The following is a 19,728-nucleotide window of genomic DNA, read 5'->3' on the forward strand; positions in this document are numbered from 1 at the left end:
TTTCAACCAAATTATGTATATTGCTTTATATCAATGAGTTTTCAGATGGGTTGATACTGTTCAAAATCCGTCAATATTTGCAAGAGTTATGGGACTTGATAACTTCACATAATTATTAAAAATATTTTCAACAGTACATAACTATTTTTTGTAATGTTTTAAACGGCAATGCTGGCAACACATCCACTTAGGTAGAATTCTTGTGATATATATAACTTGCGGTAAAATAGTGAAGTTCTTTGTTAGATACAATACATACTAATACATTTTTTTCTGTTCTGATTGCAGGGTATGACCAAGATTGCAGTTGAAATTGAAAGCTTTGAAGAAGAAAGAGTAAAAGTTTGCAACGCTGCTATATCCAAATTTGCATCAATCTTGAATCACCAGGAGCTTTTAAGGTACTATATATAAAATGTATTTGAAATATCACTTATTAAGACAACATTGTTTGTTTGGATTGCATCTTGAACCTTAAACATTGATATGATACAAATTAACATTAAATTTTCAAAGTTTTGCAAAAAACATTTTGTTTAGGTTTAAATTATGAGTATGCAATATAAATAATTTGATATTGCTGTGTTTTAAAGTTTTGAGTTTTGGTTACAGAAATGGCAAAGAGCAGTCAACACTAGACATGATGTCTGTGCTATCTCCAACATTCATTGATCCGAGGAAAGTCTCAATGAAGAGTAAAGAGGATGTTTTCAAGTTTCCAGATATTGCTGTAAGTTCACACAAAATATAATGCTATCTTATATTGATCTAGTACAATTTGATATAGCTGAAATGGGAAATTTGAAACAAGGTATTACATGTACATTATAATTGAAATGTTATATAATAATAAATATATTTTTATGAAAAAGGGAAAGAATGAAATTTGTTTTTAGATGAAACATATCTTTCAATGGTCATTTTTTAACACTGCACATTTACTGGTTTCAGTATCAGCTGAAAGAAATGGGATTCTCACAGAGCACTTTAGCACCTGAACCAGTTTACAGGGACATTGTGGAATCAGAGGACGATACAAATAAAGATGGTGACGACAAGAAATCTTCAAGAGTTGTCAGAAACAGGTACCCTACACCTGATGTTGTAGAAAGCCAGGATCATCCTCAACAGGCCAGAAAAGTAAGGAAGCCAGTATTACATGAGGAGCAAGTTACTACAGTGCAGAAACTTAACGGCAAAACATCACCAGAACCTGTTGAGCCTGAGAAAAAGCCCAGGAGGAAACTTCCATGTCCTCCACAGGATTCAGATGATGATGCACCACCGCCTCGCGTTACCATGCAAGGATGGGTTAACAATACAGAGGAAAAAGTCTCAGTTAAAATTAAGGAGCAGGACATCTCACACATTGATCCTTCCCAATACACTAAACATGGTGAACCCCTGGAACAGTCTCGACCACTCAAAGCTCTAGTATCTAACAGTTCTGAAGACAATGCCTACCTCAGCTACAAGAAAGGTATTTTTCAGCAGAATTTAACCTGAATGTGCATGTTGTTTTCATTGTCATATTGTTTAATTTACTTTTTTTGTGATGGCCCTGTTATGAAATGGGTAGGGATATACCATTACCCATATCTGTCCTGCTCATAACTCTTCCTGTCACAGGCATATTAAATTTACTTCATTTGTATATATATTTTATATTTCCTGGTTGAAGTAACTGATAACTGCAATCAGAATTAATTGATAGTTTAAAAAAAAAACCCATTGATTTAATGTTGTTTTCTTGTAGTTGATATTTATGTTTTTTTCATATACACCTTTTAGAAACATTCTGGAATGAAGAGTAGTTGTCACAAAACTCAATGTTCCATTGAATATCAATCCCATTTTAATATAGATCTGAGATACATTGTGTATTCTTCCACTATCACTTGCAGGACAAAAACTGGTGCACACCCACAAAGAGAATGAGGAAGGCATCGCATATGGTCATACACGTAAACAAAGCTATAGCGTTATCAAGTACGGATACTTCAGCGTCCGACAGATGAGAACATGGAAGCCTACCGCAAAAAACATTCTCAAGGACCTAGTCTGAATTGACAACATATATAGGAGTTAGCAAATTATGACAAGTTCTCTAGGGATTTAGAAAATTTGTTTTGGCCAGTAGTAGTTGGGAAAAAATCAAATTGACAAATGTAGAATCATTGCGTGTTTTTTTATTAATGTTTTAAACAATTTCAATAATTAAGGATATAGTTTCTGCAATAATATGTTTTAGAACAGTTTGAAAATTATGGTGGTACATTTAAGACATAGAAATACCATCTTGAAGATAGTATTTTCTATATTGAATTATTAATTACGGTATGTGATTTACACAATTTCTAAACCACTATCAGGGTTGTTAAAGGGTTTTTCACTGCTATACCAAGTTGACTGGTATGTAAGACAGTTTTTGAAAATTAATTAGTGGAATAGGTTTATTTACGGTAATAATATACATTTATCAGAGTTGTTATGCTTTTGTTTGACTGCTTTACCCTGTTGACTGGTATGTAAGACAGTTTTTGAAAATTAATTTGTGGAATAGGTTTATTTAATAATATCCAATTATCAGAGGTGTAAAGGTTTTTTTTGATAGGTTTAACTGTGTTGATAAATGGGGTTTTCACTGCTTTTCCAAGCTGTGACATGCACACAGACTGTTACCCATGTCTCTCCTCTCCAGGTTGAGTAAAGAGATGTTTTGACATGCAGGTATGGTAAGATTTCATGTGTCCTGAATGTACCACCACAGGGAATACCAATATTAGTAATTTCCTTTGTTTATTTGACTATTTAAAACTGGGACAATTCATTTTTTTTATATTATTTCATTATTTTAATATATGAAAAAACTAAGGATGTGGTAGAATTTAAATTAGAAACAATATTGTTTGGTGAGACTGAAATTTTTTCAATACTTTTCAATTTTATTTTTCTTTATATGAAGTTTTATATTTTTTCTGTATCAAGAAAAAACAAAATATTGATATGCAAGGTTTGAGTGAGCTTTTGTTAACAAAATATAATGTTGAAAAAAGTTATCAATTAAAAATGGATGTATTGAGAAATTTGATCAAATATGGATCAATTGGAAATATATTTTTGAATAGTTCATGAAATATGCCAATCGATGTTTGTATGATGTTTTTATGTTGTAGTACTTAAATATGTATGATTTGAATTTTGTTTTGTTTGTGTATTGTCTATAATTCTTTATATATATAATATATATATATATATATATATGTGTGTGTGTGTGTGTGTGTGTGTGTGTGTGTGTGTGTGTGTGTCTTTTTGTGCTAGTTTTTGTTTGTATATACAAATATTTTATTCACTCCACTACAAACATTAATCCAAAACAATTAAATTCCAAATCTTAATGTGAACAGAATACTCAATACACAAGTAATTTTCTTAAAAAGTTTTTCCTTTTTTTCCCTTTAACTATAATGGCTCTAAAAAAATATATTTATTGTTTAAATTGATGCATGCTGTGCGAGAGCCCTCCTGTGCGAGGACATTATTGTTCGGGGAGTCGACCCCAGGGCACCCTAACCCTGGCAGCTCTCACCAAATTACTGATGTGTATATACATACACATCATATACAGCTGGGGAATAAAATATTTGTACTGTGAAAAAAAAAGAAAAATCATTTTTTATTATACAAATTTTGTTACAAAGGAGCCTTATGTTATCAACATTACATGATCTAAGAATAACCTAGAGTACAATTGGTATTTCCTACAGATAAACACTTTGTTGTAGTATTATTGCTTATGGCATGTTTTAAATGTCATGCGGTTGTTACTTCATCAAAGCAATACAGATATAGATTTTCATGTACATTTGTATTTACATATTGGTTATTACACAGTTTATATAAGCGTAACAGTGCACATTATAAGCATATTGTACTTTCTTGATAATTTACAGATTTGAATATTAAGTGCAATACGATTACATATTAACATAGAAATGGATTTAGAGCTACAGTTATATACACTTAATTTTATCGGTGATCTTTTGAGATAATTTTATTTGCATATGTTGGAACAATAAAATATTTGGTTGAATAGTTCATGGTTGTTAAACTTATCTTTATCCCACCAATATAGCAGGTGCTGACCTGTTATATTCAATTCACGGGGACCTGGCATTAATTTCTAACCACCAGTATTTATATTTATTACATGATTTGTTTACACCAATCTATACATGAGGGAATAAAACATTTCCAACTATGTATTCATAAAAAAATCAATTGAAAAAAGGTAATTAAATGATTATGTAATAAAACAAATATTTCATGGGTTACTGTGCTCTCGTTCATAATGTTTACCCGTCACTATAAAATGCCAATACAAAGAGTATTTTCAGTGACTTACCTCCTTTTCTAGAAAAACTGCTAGTGGCCGCCAGTTCGATTCGTGAAACACACCAACTACAGACCACGTGATTCCCCACCGTGATATATATGTAAGCAAAAACTAGCAGGAACAATATCCATCACTTATCGAATTGTCAAACAAGGTGTATATACATTTACTATAGATAATGAACATGTAATAGGGTGTATGGTGGCAGGTATCGGTCATCACATGGCGTCGTAGCGTCAGGAATCTAAACCGACTTTACATGATGGGAAGTCGAACCTGTTAAGGATAATAATGCCGACATATCGAAATATTTTGTTACTTTGAAAATTATCTGAAATTTCACTGGAAGGTCATTTTAAAAATTTCAAGTTGACTTCACAAAGTTTGGATTATCATATCAGATTTATTTTTGGCAATAGTTTAAGTAACATTAATATCATATTCATGTATGTGAATGACGAATTGTACCTGTTACGTTTCCACGCCTGACCTTTCATATATCCAATACACCACCGAAATTGTCGTCTAGCCAGCGGACAAACACTCGCGGAAATATTCAGTGGACCAAAGCAAGACGTCAGCTTTTAGCCCACATCTTCAAAACAGAGCTTCATAAGTTTAATCCATGCGATTTGGATTGTCATCATAGGTAGAGTTAATAACATGAATAAAACTTCCAAATGCGCTGGCTTAAAATGATCTATTTACCTCATTTATCACAACCTCGAATCGTTTTCAAAATTTGATTTAAAGATAATACAATATTTCACGCTTATCTTAATTAAAAAGAGTAGCCTAAAATAAATGAATAAACAAAAAATAAAAGGATAATCAATCAGATTAATAACTATTTTGCATAGCAAATCGTCCATTGCCCTCTATAAAGAGCGGGCTTGATACTTTTTTTTTAAATTCAAAATATGTATTTTTTTAAATATATATTAAATATAGGTCTCGTCTTTGATCTGTTTCAGGATAAAAAAGTAGATGCGAGGGAATAGAGATGTTATATTACGCAGGGACCTGGCACGAACTTTTTTAACCAACAGTATATATATATATATAGTATCAAGGGTATGAACTCGGTTTAGAAAAATTGACATATTTTTTAAAAACCGTGATTTTTTTTAATAAACGGACTCTATACACCATTTAAGCATACCTTACCTTAATACTTTGTCTTACATGAGTGCTTGATGAACGGAATTGGCCAAGTTATGGCCTGATGAATCGAGTAATTTACAAAAAAATATGCTAGGTAGACATTAAATGTCGTCTCTTTTCTAATAGTACCTCAAAAACCAAGCCGAAATCACAAAATCCACGTTTGTGGTGGTAAACCGTAGCCATAACTGTGTTCATCCACAATCTCCTTTGGAGGTGTTACATCCCTCACTTTGTAGAAACTCCATTTAAACATCGTGTAGCTCACTTACTTTAACCATCACCTCCACGTTCATTTTTTTCTCGGAATGCTTCTTGATATATAATGTATACTGTTGGGTAAAAATATCGTGCCAGGTCCCTGTGTCCCTGGGTAGTTTCACCGACTCTCTTTCTGAACGCTTTATGTTTACAATGAGACGGGTCAAGGGCGTTATTGATTTTGCAAGCATACTTCCGTTGTTAGGGAGAAGGCGGAATCTGGATGTACAATAATTACTTTCTTGGAGAATGACAAATGAAATTTATCATACGGTCGAGCCTTCTCTAAAGGGCCGTCATACCGGCTACATAACACCACAAAAGCATTATACACCTGTTCATATAAAACTACCAGTTCGAGAAAAAAATATGCCAAGGATTAAGACTCTGTTTATACCAGTGATTTTTGTATGCCTATACAAATGTATATTACTCCGTAGGTATCCTCGAGCAATAACTTAGTTAGTATAGAGTCCGATTATAAAACAAAAACAAAAACTCACGGTTTAAAAAAGTAAGTCCGTTTTTCTCGACCGTCGAGTTCATACCCTTGATACTATAATATATAGTAGATATATATGTTAGTTAAAAAAAGTCGTGCCAGGTCCCTGTGTTATATATTATATAAATGATGACTGCAGAATTAAGATAAATGGTCATGATCATAAATTTTGTGTTGTCAGTAAAGGTAAGTTACAGGGTATAAACACAAAATCTACATAAGGTTATTTAAGCATTGATGTCACTATTTTTTAACTTCATCGGGGTTTGAAAGAAAATTTGTGAAATTTTGTGAAAAAACTGTGTGAATCCGGATTCTCACCAAAGTTTGCAAACAAATTGATTTTATAACCCGATGAAGTTAAAAAAATTGTTACGTCAATGCTTATACTTAATTTTTCAGGCTGTTTGATAATATAAGATCCGTTTAAACGTACGATTCCATTGATTTTCCAATGGATTATTCTGGCAATTTTCATAAATAATTTTTTTCCAAATAAAAATAAAAATGATTTTTTTAATATAACGTTAAAATATATCTAGGTACAAATTCTTTGCTAGACATATGTATTCTCAAAAATCACATGCATGCCAAAATTACATTACATGTTTTCAGCTTTAAAGAGAAAACCTATAGGGATTGAATGTCTACAAAACAACCATGACTGCTCGAGCTTTGACCCATTTGAAAATTACTGATGGCATTATTTCTCTTAAAACATCAGGGGCGTGGCCTTGACGTTAATTCAACGGGATACAAATGTATATGAACTTCTTTTCCTAGACTAATAATTAGTAATGTAATAACATTTCCTGATGGAATTATATTGGAAATAAACAATAATAAATGTAATATTTATACCAGGTACATTTGTATAATAACGAGCTGACTGAAATGTGAAATTATTTGAGGTAACTAAGTATCACATAATTAAACACTTGTTTTATTAAACAATATTAGTTATATAGTCAGTTACTGACCCCATATAAAGTGTTAGGGGGTCACCACGTGACGGCTCTCCGCCAATTATTTGGGGACTTTTCTGTCCGAGGTGCGGTAATGGAAGAAATTAGGTCATTGAAGTAAGATCTAAACAGCCATACAAATCTAGGCGAGCTCAATGGTATGTAACAAACTCAAAACAATAGGACTAAATAACAAAATCAAACGGTAAATAAGTAATGAACTTGATTGATATTGTATTGTAAATGAATATGCTGAACACTAGCAAAATATAAAAAGGCGTATATCAAAATAGCATTTTAACAAGCACAATCTATAATAAAATCATAAATAACAATTTTAATTTTGCATTACATAAGAAGAATTTACTAAGTAAACAAGGTGTTCCGAAAGAATGAACGTTCTCCGTTACATCGGCAGCACCCCGCCATACGAGTCTTATATAGAAGTCGACAATGGCCATCTAAGCATTCATATACTAACGTGTTTAAAATATATAGAGATTGAACAGTGTTTTGATTGCGTTAAAGGTGGTATGAACGCAATGGGATACAGACATTTTCTACATGTAGCGCTAACACAGACATATTCTACATGTAGCGCGTTAGCGCTACATGTAGAATATGTCTGTATGCCATTGCGTTCATACCACCTTTAACGCAATCAAAACACTGTTCAATCTCTATTTGTTTACACTTCATACAGTAAGTCAACCGCGTAGGCTAATGACGAGCATGTTATTGTCTGTGCCGCCTAAGGATCAGTCTTGAGACAAATAGAAGACCGAAATCGTTTTTTAGTTTATTAATAATTATAAGCAAATCTGTCATCTGTGAAAAGGTAAAATGTAAATTAAGTAATTATAGTTTATTTAGATTATCATATGACGCAAAATCTTACCGAAGCGTGAACTGGAAATAGTCCGATCCTACTTTGGGTTTGTATTCATACGTCGTTGCGTTTACGCTAATTTGAACGCAACTCCCCTCATGTTGACTATATAGAGGCATATGTAAATATATAGAGATTGAACAGTGTTTTGATTGCGTTAAAGGTGGTATGAACGCAATGGGATACAGACATATTCAATGTAGCGCGTTAGCGCTACATGTAGAATATGTCTGTATCCCATTGCGTTCATACCACCTTTAACGCAATCAAAACACTGTTCAATCTTTATATTTACATAAATAAGTCTACTTTTACGTCAAATTTAAAACTGTGATGGTTGCTAAGTTGGGTAACTACGGTAGTCAGGATGACCGAAGATATAGTTCCGATTGCTGAATGTTATAGCTGCAGTTTGATTTGAAATATAACAATGACACCTTTAATTATTTTTAAATTACCTGGTATATTTTTTTCCAATTTGATAATGTATCAATAATGTCCATTTTGAATAAAAATTGAGATAACCGAGGCGGATCGACTACCGGTATCGTTGTCAGGGTAGTGATGCGGTCCGAAGTGGAGCGAGCCGCCATATTTGATTTTCAACCGAGGAAAGTAACTGTGAAATAGTCTGTTGATCAAATGGTATGACTGTTGAGATGCTGAATGTTTCTAATGTATGTATCGGTCTACGTACGCGATATAGACAAAACATTTCATAGTCACGACTTATTATTTTATTGTACGGATGATAGACAAGTGTTTGTATGGTGTGTGACTGACTTAACTATGGAATTCCTTGAACATTCCTGAGGAAAGCCCCCGGTTGTAGACTCGACCAGCGATTCTTTTTGTTGTTTATTACCGTTAAAGTGCTTGAATACATATTCTGTTTTGATGTCAAATGCATTTTAATTGGATCTAATAACAACTCTTTATTATTATTTTGAATCCGATAACGATGAAACTTTGTTTACATTTCATACAGTAGGCCAACCGAGTAGGCTGTGCCGCCTAAGGATCAGTCTTGAGACAAATAGTAGACCGAAATCGTTTTTTAGTTTATTAATAATTATAAGCAAATCTGTCATCTGTGAAAAGGTAAAATGTAAATTAAGTAATTATAGTTTATTTAGATTATCATATGACGCAAAATCTTACCGAAGCGTGAACTAGAAATAGTCCGATCCTACTTTGGGTTTGTATTCATACGTCGTTGCGTTTACGCTAATTTGAACGCAACTCCCCTCATGTTGACTATATAGAGGCATATGTAAATATACCAATTTATATCGTAAGGATATCTTTAGAGGTAGTCAAATCATCAGGAAAACAGGAATCAAGTGATAAAGTAATCCATGGAATTAAACAAACAGAAATAATATTAAAAGAAAATACATTGTACTTATACAGACATGTTTTGGCAGTTATATACTCTATTGCACCGTCATGTTTTAACCGTCCTCTATCTAACCACCCCTTTTATACAATACAACTGTATATATATATATATATATAAAGGGATTCACTAAAAACCTTTAGGTGACAAAATATTATGGCTGATACATTTTAGATTCCATTTTCGATGATGTCTATTGTCACGTTTTGTAATCTTTAACCTAACATTGGCGTTAAACGTGAAACATTACATTTTCTGTTTATCTGGCTCAGTCAAAAGCCATGCATGCTAGCATTAAAACAAAACACCTCTTCTGAACACACACACTTCACAGATAAAAATGCCATTCGATCAGTTTTGGTACAGCTGTTTAATCCAATGAGGTATTATTAGTAGTAGCTACATTTGTAGATCAAAATTGATTACTTAATCAGTAATTGCTGTCAGATTCACTCTAGCGTATTTATCAATTCATCGTTAAAATGCTCAAATCGGATGTATGTATTGAAAAACAGGTACACTGTGTAACAACCTTTGATCTAGCCTATAAATACAGTAAGTATATAGTAAACTTCTACTCTACTCATCACGTCGTTAGCAGAAAATACTGTAAAGCAACTTTATATCAGCTGGGATTTACTTTGCGAATTTACTTGCATCGCGAAATTCGCGATCCAAGTAAATTTAAAAATTAGAAAAGTAAATAAAATACCTCTGTAAATTTCCATGTACATCATATTTTCAGGTAGGAATTTCCATTTACATGTAATTTTTCTATCAGCGAAATTTAATTTTCGCGAACTTATTTTGAAATAAAAATCGCGATGATTGCCGCGAAAGAAAGTTGGTTTACAGTAATTTTTCTGTTGAACTATACCATTCACGATATCTAAGTAAAGCATAAGGAATTAAAAATCTGGATAAATGGCACTAGTAAACTACATTGAAACTATAATATGGCAGGTATCATGCCTTTTCTATCCCGACAGTAATATTATTTTCGTGTTTCTGCATGGAATTATTTTCAAATTGAATGACAAATATCTTCTTTATTCCTGATGGGAGAGAAGAGAAGAATAACATTTTCACCGTAATAGCCGTTGTATAATGGAATTTAGTTTTCTTGGACGCCAATAAATTGCAATTCATTGCTTTCCACAATGTAATTGCATTACCAATCGGTACAACGGGTGAGAATCGATAATGATCACGTGACTCGTGTTGCCCATCCCTGTGACGATCTTGAGTTTTCCTCCAAAGGGAAAGACAGCCATCTTCTTTGTTTCTTATTGGGCATATCAAACAACCTAAAGTCAAAATTTTCATCGTATAATTATCCGTTGTATATTGAAACGTATTTTTCATGTATACGCCGATATCTGGAGACTTCAATTGCACTTCTTTGCTTTCACGTACCCAATCATCACAACCGGTGTGAACTCGATAAGGATCACGTGACCAATGGTGTTCATATCTCGTCAGGTGTCTGCAGCACATGCACCAGTCGGTGAAGTCGACTCTGTTGTTGATACAGAGTGTTGTGAGTCAGGGTAGGGGTACAGATGTAGGGAGGAAAACACATTCACAGCATCTGGGATTGATCTGTCAACACAAGGAGAAAACTAAATTGACGAAAAAAGGATGAGCTTACATACAGACACGATGGAAAAACTAGAATAGAAACATCAATGTCGATTAATTGAGGGACAAACCATGCTAACATATATTTCTAAAAGACATACAATTTGTATTCTCGGAACAAAGAATCATTTATATCCTGATTCATACATATAGATACATATTAATGGATACATATAAATATATTTCATGGCAAACGCACATTAGTTGTACATAATTTTTCGTTTAAATCCAATACATTATGCTTTAGTTCTTATCTTCAGTAACTCCCCCATTAAATATTTTATTTAGTATTACTGAAGAGAGATGGAACATATGTATATAACTTGGTATTAATGTTTGAAATGGCAGTCAGTTGATTTTAGATTAAATAATATATCTTCATCAACACTTACTTCACTGTCAAATCCGCCTTTTTCATTGTGTGTATCTCTCCGTCGATGTTAAGGAGGTAGTTGAGGAAATCGTTTTCGCCTAAATCCTTCGGATTAACCTTCACCCTAACACTGTTTGGTTGTCGTATCGTTAATGTAGGGAAATCCTCTTCCTAAACATAATGGTTAATAATTATCGTTACTCCTGTAACTCGAGAGAGTTGTACATCTCTTCTGAATTAAAAAAAACAATAGACCATAATGAAGACAATCTAATCCAATGTGTTTGTTCTAAGTGGTACTGTTGTGTTCTCAGATCTTTATTGATAAGATTCTAATGTTTATCAGACACAAAGAGATATGTCAAAGACATCACAGCAACACTTGACACCGTATCATGAACGAGATTAACTGCATATTTATTTTTAATCTTAATGATGCTAAAGCTCTCGGAAATATTAAAAAAAATCATAAGAAACATAAACAAAGAAGTGAATGTAAATCTTACCCGTACAACTTCGGATTTCATCATATTCAGCATTAGGCGAAAAAAATGTGAACTAGGTGTGCGTCGGAATATTAATACAAGCACTTCTCCCTCTGTCATACCAAACACCTTCGCAGGAAAAAATGCTACCATGCTGAACTCCCCGCTAATTGTTTCTGAATTTACAAAAAAAGACCCATAACATTGCAGCTAGGGATTTTTTAGCTGATCAATGTTCCAGGTGATACAAAAACTTTGAACGAGTTTCATTTTATCGAATCTATTTAGGATAGTTTGGAACAAGGCTTGGCATGACTTACACATACAACCGCATTAAGAAAATAAACATATTGAACACTTCCATATATGGTAATTGAACTGAGTGATCACGTGAGATGACACAGTCGTGCGAGTGGTCAGTACATAGACATTTCCTGACGCTTTTTGTGTTTTGAACGTTTTTTATTGTAGTTAGTTAATGCAGTGACATTGTATTTACTTAAACGACGATATTTGATAATTCTGGAACTTGATTCTTTGTATAAGTCACGCCCTGTGTATTTATACATGGTATGTAATATAGTAGTTCGGCAATATGGATTCAACATGTATTTGTTATGCTCTATGGAGCTGGACGACATCCGTCCTGGATTCCGTATAATCATTCCTCTGGGAACACAACAGTAATGCATACTATCAACAAAAACGTCTGAAGGATATAAATGAAAAAATAATGCTTGCCTTCTTTGGTTTTCCCCTCTTCATCGTCTGGTTTACAGAGCTGGCTGAGTTAGACAAAATGGGCTCAGAGGTAATGCATAATGTAATTGAAATAGGAATACAGTAAAACACGATTACAACGAACATATTTACAACGACTTGCTATTCCGTATTTGTATATTACAGAGTTATCTGCTCTGTAAGGTAGGTATTGATTGTGACGTCATGTGTTTGCGAGCGTAACGTCATACGTTTCGAAGACAACGTCGTGAATTGAGCTTATAAAATAATGACGTAACAATCGATACCTATACACAAGGGAGCTAACTCTGTAACATGAAAGACGGAATAACATAACGTAACAACTGCTTTTCTTCATCATTTCCATTTTTCATTTTTAGTGTATAACATACAAGTTATGATTTCTATAAGTACGGATCAATTAATACCGCGATTTAAGTTTAATGAACTTGAGTAAAGGAACTAATAGCTACATGCACCAATATCAATATGCCTTATAATAGAGTACGCCATGTTTACCATTTCAAATACAATATGACAAATATGACAATTTATCTTAATATCAATTTGTCAAAACTACATAATGTAGTAATGATAACGGAAAAGGTCAGTGGACTATGTAGCTACCGATATACTCTAAACGAATCTCAAATAGTTGTTGATTTTTAAGTAATTAATTTTAAAGAAAGCGAATAACGATAAATAATAATAGCAAAAAATAATAATAAAAAAGAACACGCACTTTATCTGAATTGCAGCAATAACTGATTTGACGAACGAAGAACACTCCAAATAAAGAACACACTATCCAAACTTCATATTGTGCTGAATTCGAAGTCAGGATATGTTTACACAAATCAAACATTATTGGAACCGGGCGAGATAATTAATTCCGTATCGACTCTGAAATATTTCGTTGAAATATTGATTCAATCTGTTCATACACATCTTATCATTTTAGAATTGATAAATATTTCAAAGACGTAAGTGAGCATTGTTTGGGTTATACATACCTCCCAGTCAATGTTATTTCAGCTTCGAACAATCTCTGAGTTTTGAAAAATATCGAGTAGATCGGCATGACTATAAGAAAACATAAATTAAATCATATATCCCTGGTGACAAAACAGTAAAAGCAACATTGACTTAAAATTAACATTAAATCAATTAATAGAGAAAATAAATCCACTTCTTAAATAAAAAAGCCAAAATATCCGGAAGAATTTGCGTTTCCTCATTTTATTTAAGAAATGATAATACTTGTTACTGAAAAAACTGCCATTTTTCCGACGGTATACAAAATATATGAAGAATTAAAAAAACATCTGAGTAATGCAATCATACCAATGTAACGCGCCCTTCTCATCCAGCGTTTTTGGTCAGTTTCATACATCATATCTGCAAATAAACCGTAGGCAGAAACTACTGTGGCATATCCTACAAGTTCGTCTTCACAGTACTCCGCCATTAGAGGAATCTTCCGAGTGTTACCTGGAGAAAATATAAAACATTTAGTGTGACATAACATATTGATAACCATTAGTGATGATAACATTCATAGCAATAACATTCGAATGTCAATGTGAAAGAGCGATGAATGTCAACAAAATTGTCTAGCAGACAATATTTAAATATAACTAAAGAAATTCTGAATCCTAGAAATACTAAAGCGACAGTCGATAAGAACAAATCTAAAACGACCTGTTACATAACCATTGAATTTAAGCCTCCATAGAATTTGACAAAAATGCGATGCTTATTGTAGTTTTGTGATTAAGACCAGGTGATATATTTAAACTTTTGAAAGGTATCAGGGGCTTTTACTATGGAATACTTAATGTTGACTAACAATGTGTACGGCAAAGGCTGAATGTTGATTCAAACAATGCTTTATGCTTGTTAAATGTCCATATATTTTGACTTAAAAAGTATGATTACACATAATTTTCAAAACTAAAACGGTTTAAAATTAAACATAAAAAAATTAAGAACAGAAAATCTCCGAACCTTTGACCATGTAAATAGATGCACTCAATGAAGTGATATACCCCTTTTCAGTTCTTGAATAGAAATACCGGATCCTTACTTAGTATTACAAATAATTACTAGCTAGCATGCAATATTAATACTAAAACCAGTAATACAAATCACCAAATTAATATTGGTGTACCTTTGATGATGTGGAGAGCAGCAGTAACTGTATCGTAATTTCCATATTGTGCTACAGAAATACCATTCCCTGTCCCTGAAATGAATAGACAAGTCTGTATTGATTTCTATGATATTTGCAATTATACCAAAGTTTGTTTAATCTATTGTCAAACTAAATTGTTATTCGTTACACAATATCCCTATTTACATGGAGGTAAAACAAACTACCAAAGTACTACTATGTCAAGTTGAAGTGCAATTCAGCTGCGTTTACTTTTCATGCGGATTTTTTGGAAATATTTTCAAAGTGATGGATAAATTTGATAAAAACCAAAATGTAAATAAAAAGGATATCTCTGTACAGCATGTTAGTTGGAGAATTGAAAAAAAATGAAATAAAATTTGACACTGAAAAATATTATGCAACACTTATTGAGAAAGAAACAATGAAACAATTTTGCTATCCAAACGTAGCGTCCTGACACCGTCAGATTTTCGTAAACATAAGCAAGATCTAACTTGTAAACAAAATTGAGATATGTATGTAGTACAAAATCAGCACAATTTACATCATCGACAACTCCTCATTGTAAACTTGTACCAAATTAATGTGACGATGTGATCTACGCACCAGATGGTATGATGCCAATGGGTACAGAATTAGAAGTCAATGGTCCGTTCATATCATTGTAGTCTAGACCCGCCTTCTCGTGGGTAACTCTAAGTAAGCTGCCAAGGACCTCCGAAAACGAGCCATCACCTCCGAAGACCACGATACTGGAATAAAAACATAACAAAGGCACGGGGAATATAACAATAAAAATAATTATATTTACATATTACTAAGTACAAGTAGTATAACAATTAAATTAGGTTATTACCGTTACTATAAGATATTTGAACTAAATGAGAAGAAGATAAAACCGATCTAAATTTCTTTACTTTTTTGCTTACGTGTTGGGTTAAAAGTCTAGATCAAATTAAGAATACATAAATTATTACTTCGTTACATTTCGAGATCAAAAGATATATGAGGTGATACAGACATTTTAATAATATACATAATACTAGTTTATTTGTTGATCAATATTTATTAATCAAAATTTCTCACAATATAAGAATCGAATGATCGAATAAAAATCACTTATTCATCTCTATACGATAAAACATGATTTAGAATACTTTAAAAATAAGTATATACATCACTGGAATGGAATACAAATTAAACTGACTACAGAATCTTACCCGTCCACAGTTGTGAAGTCATATTCGGAAACCATTTCGATAAAGTGTTTTGCTCTGTCCGAAACTACAACAACATTGTTCAAAATAAAAATTAAACTTTTGATTTGTTTCGCCATAATCGTTTCATCTAGACATCGTAAAATCTGTTTTGCAACTACATTAACAACATAAAATTACATGCGTCTTATAAAAATGTAATTTTAATTGAAAATGTCGACATAGATCCAAAATTGCCGATTGGGGAAAAAACATTAAATAAGCCATTGCATTAGTTATTATGGACGTTTTTATCATAAAACCAATCTGTTGCTGACACCAATAAGCTATACTAAGAGAGTATTGTATACTAAGAGTATATCGTACCTTTTACATCACATGCAATTCCAGCGAGTTCAAACAAAGGTACAATCTTTTTAGAGTTACTCTGTCCATATCTACCACCACTTATCGGGTTCACCAACACCAGTAGTCGCTTAGGTCGCGTGTCATAAACTGTAAAATAAATGTATAAACAAACAATTGAAACGATATGTTTTATCCTCTGTTACAGATTCTGTCTTAGACACAATTTGACTTAGATTTGAGTGGCAGTTGTTGATAATGCTATGCAACTTCTTCCGAATTATCATATTCTTTTTATCATTCTATGTGCAAACATGTTTCAAAGTAAATAAATAAAACAATCTTTTTTTGGAAATACTCTGAAGCTCAGAACTATTTAGCCAATTTTGAAAACCTTTTGGATATTCTTTTTATTCCTTTTGCTATTAATGAAAAAAACCGTGATTTTTGGGAAACTAGATCAAACTTGTATACACCATAGGATTGATAATGAAATTGTTCTTTATATTAAACATTATATTTACAAAACTAGATGCTTACATGGTTCATTTAATGTGACAGCTTTTTAAACTCTATATACCATCCATCTTCATACCCTTATCCCCCTTTACCTCCCCCCTTCCAATCTGTTTTTTTTTATACCCCTTGCCCCCTTTTCATAAATAATAATAAAAAACAATGTAATTTCTAGTGCATGGGAGGAAAATGTCAGAATGGAAGGACATTGGAGTAATGCGCATGTATATGTGGCAAATGTAGTCTTGGTTAAAACATTGTTCATGGGAAAATTACAAAAAAAAATGAAATAAAATTTGCGTGAAAAAGCTAGTACTTTTAAAAGTTTGTAACGTGCTATATGTTTCATCAATGTGATACCTGCAAAAATAGCTATTTGCATCTTTATAACCTTTCCTTTTATAAATATTTTAACGTAATACAATTTGTGCGCACAATCAGGTTAAGCTTATAGCAAAAACATTACCTTTGCAGTACCTAATGAAAATATATATTCATGGTACTACATTGGTTTACCTTTTTTGAAGTTTGGCTGTAGTTGTGAAATAAACCGTTGACATTCCTCCGCCTGTCCTGTTACACTCAGGGTTTCCTGTTTCCATACCGTCTTCTTCCGCTTGATATAATGTACCTTGCACAAGCATTTTGGTTTCGTAGTCTTTGATTGGTTAGTGGATGTACTAAACTCACTTTCATTCGTCTCTATTCCTATGACGTCATCTAGTTGAATGATTAATTCTAAATAAAAACGAAAACAAAAAAATCTTTTGAGCCTTAATTTGCTTTGCTTATACTTTTGCTACCAGAGATAAGTACGATGAACGTGTTCTAAATTTCATATCAGAGTCCTCTGTGATATTGGTTGAAAGGATGTTCTTATACGTGTAGCTTGATTGGACCTCTCTTTGATTTTCTTTCCTTTCAATTATAACATATTATATAATATATAGTGGGTGGTTTGTTTCATCTTTTAATCAGATAAATTATTAGACAAGTTCCGTTTTCTGGAACTGACCACTTACAATGAAAATATATTAGAAGCAAACAAATATATTATCGATTGGGAAGCAAGAACTAAATCTAGAATAGACTATCAAGAGTTAGTTGACTAGGTTACTATCCGTGCGCTAGCTCGGATAAATAGAGTCGTATCCATTACACCCCGTGCGGCGTCAAATTAAGACTTATTTTTAGATGAACTGAGTCAAAACAGAAACTGATTGTATGGTCCTGTAGACTTCTAAATATATTTGAGAGACTATACTTACCTTTTGATTTCCGGCCTGGTGTAGACGTACGAATTTCTTGTTCGGTGACATTACAATCAGTGTCTACCTTACCGTTGACAGTCAACGTGAACGCCATGGTTTATTATGATAACTCTACACACATACGGAAGCCATTTGCTGGCGATGTCACGTACGTTAAAGTAGGGCGATCCTACTACTGTAGCGTAAACACTATTCTATCCCTGCGCAGCAATAAATCTGTTTGTCGATTCACTAATGTATAGATAAAAACGTTCACCCGAATATGTACATTCTAATTTTAAAGATATTTATCCAGGTCAGAAAAGATATGGTGGTTGTACATCCCTTGCGACTCTGATATATATACTCAAGATTTCATAGATTACAATATAGTTATCGTAGATCGATTTTGCACCATAAAAATGATAATCGTGATCAATTTTGTTTTCTACTCACCTTTTGTACAAAAAAGGAAATTGGTCATAGAAGTATTATAATACCAACGGCATAGAGACATATTGTTTAAAAGGAAAACACTGAATCAAGATCGGAAATCGATTGAGCAAGAGGAATATTGAATAAAATCTGGTGCAAGAAGCGCACATTTGTAAAATAACCGATAAAATGTATGAAAGAGATTAAAGACTGCCACATATGCAATATCTTTATGAAGTAGCACACATTATAAAGGCAAACTGAAACAAAACATAAACGTGACCGGAAACTTCACACTAAAATTGCATTTCGAAAAACTTTGTAGATATTAATTTAAAGAGCATAGTGGGATTTCATCCAAAAACTTATAATGCAACCTCTTTCGGCGGTTTGCTACATGCTTAAATTAAATTGGAAGTTTGATATCGTGTGTATTTTTTTCTTCATTTCAACAAGGATTTATAAGTGAGAAGGATTGGTTACTGTCTCTTCACACTACAAAACACAACGCGAGACGCCTATGAACTGGGAATAAAAAACATCTTTCTTATCAAATACTTGTGTTATCGAAACAAAAGAAGCGCCGGAGGATATCAAAGGAAAATCAGTCGTCATACAACGTCACGGTCAGTGCACAAACACAAAAGCGCTCGCGACGTATTCGTCTAAACACCGAGTGACAATTTCTTGTCACTTATAAATCATTGATTTCAGGATGAAAGTGGGACAATTTGCTTTCATCAACATTTTCTCCTACCGGATGTTCCCCAAACACCATTCAGAACTCCCGTTTTTATCTTTTGAAATATAGAGAAAAAAAACACCCCAAAAAACAACTGGCATGTGGAAAATAAATATGATACCCAACAAGCACTAATTGTGTTACTTACATATATCTATATATATATATGGATTGCTTACCAATTTGTTACCATAAAGTGTCAACTTTTGTTTTTGTTTTTAAGATTTTGAA

At 32.8% G+C, this 19,728-nt stretch overlaps 2 protein-coding genes across 3 annotated transcripts; one reads left to right on the forward strand and one right to left on the reverse strand.

The window, feature by feature from the left end:
• Window positions 1–161: 161 nt before the first annotated feature.
• On the forward strand, window positions 162–3,359 carry LOC138315588 (uncharacterized). The gene is made up of 4 exons (XM_069256719.1): window positions 162–401; window positions 613–730; window positions 952–1,480; window positions 1,905–3,359. The coding sequence occupies exons 1-4, from the start codon at window positions 292–294 to the stop codon at window positions 2,063–2,065; spliced, it is 918 nt and encodes a 305-aa protein (XP_069112820.1). The 5' UTR covers window positions 162–291; the 3' UTR covers window positions 2,066–3,359.
• A 6,568-nt stretch (window positions 3,360–9,927) lies between these two features.
• Window positions 9,928–19,600, reverse strand: LOC138315586 (ceramide kinase-like). Of its 2 annotated transcripts, XM_069256716.1 has the most exons (12): window positions 18,339–19,600; window positions 17,587–17,808; window positions 16,576–16,704; window positions 16,213–16,276; window positions 15,599–15,744; window positions 14,987–15,061; window positions 14,161–14,307; window positions 13,830–13,899; window positions 12,817–12,860; window positions 12,097–12,251; window positions 11,610–11,761; window positions 9,928–11,178 (listed from the first exon to the last, which is right to left on the reverse strand). In XM_069256716.1, exons 1-12 carry the CDS (start codon window positions 18,433–18,435, stop codon window positions 11,055–11,057), a joined length of 1,425 nt encoding a protein of 474 aa, XP_069112817.1. In that variant the 5' UTR covers window positions 18,436–19,600; the 3' UTR covers window positions 9,928–11,054. The 2 variants fall into 2 exon arrangements, with proteins under 2 accessions (XP_069112817.1, XP_069112818.1); XM_069256717.1 differs by lacking the exon at window positions 9,928–11,178 and having other exon boundaries at window positions 11,686–11,822.
• Window positions 19,601–19,728: the final 128 nt, after the last annotated feature.

The sequence above is a fragment of the Argopecten irradians genome, chromosome 2, assembly GCF_041381155.1.
Source record: "Argopecten irradians isolate NY chromosome 2, Ai_NY, whole genome shotgun sequence".
NCBI lineage: Eukaryota > Metazoa > Mollusca > Bivalvia > Pectinida > Pectinidae > Argopecten > Argopecten irradians.

What these genes read in the sequence shown, in the direction of transcription:
- LOC138315588 (XM_069256719.1), top strand. Translation starts at nt 292, where the DNA reads ATGACCAAGATTGCAGTTGAAATTGAAAGCTTTGAAGAAGAAAGAGTA. An exon ending in TCAAGTTTCCAGATATTGCT is followed by an intron (nt 731 to 951) that starts GTAAGTTCACAC and finishes TACTGGTTTCAG; the next exon opens with TATCAGCTGAAAGAAATGGG. An exon ending in CTACCTCAGCTACAAGAAAG is followed by an intron (nt 1,481 to 1,904) that starts GTATTTTTCAGC and finishes TATCACTTGCAG; the next exon opens with GACAAAAACTGGTGCACACC.
- LOC138315586 (XM_069256716.1), bottom strand. Translation starts at nt 18,435, where the DNA reads ATGGCGTTCACGTTGACTGTCAACGGTAAGGTAGACACTGATTGTAAT. An exon ending in TGCTCTCCACATCATCAAAG is followed by an intron (nt 14,308 to 14,986) that starts GTACACCAATAT and finishes TATTTTCTCCAG; the next exon opens with GTAACACTCGGAAGATTCCT. An exon ending in GAGAAGGGCGCGTTACATTG is followed by an intron (nt 13,900 to 14,160) that starts GTATGATTGCAT and finishes GTTTTCTTATAG; the next exon opens with TCATGCCGATCTACTCGATA.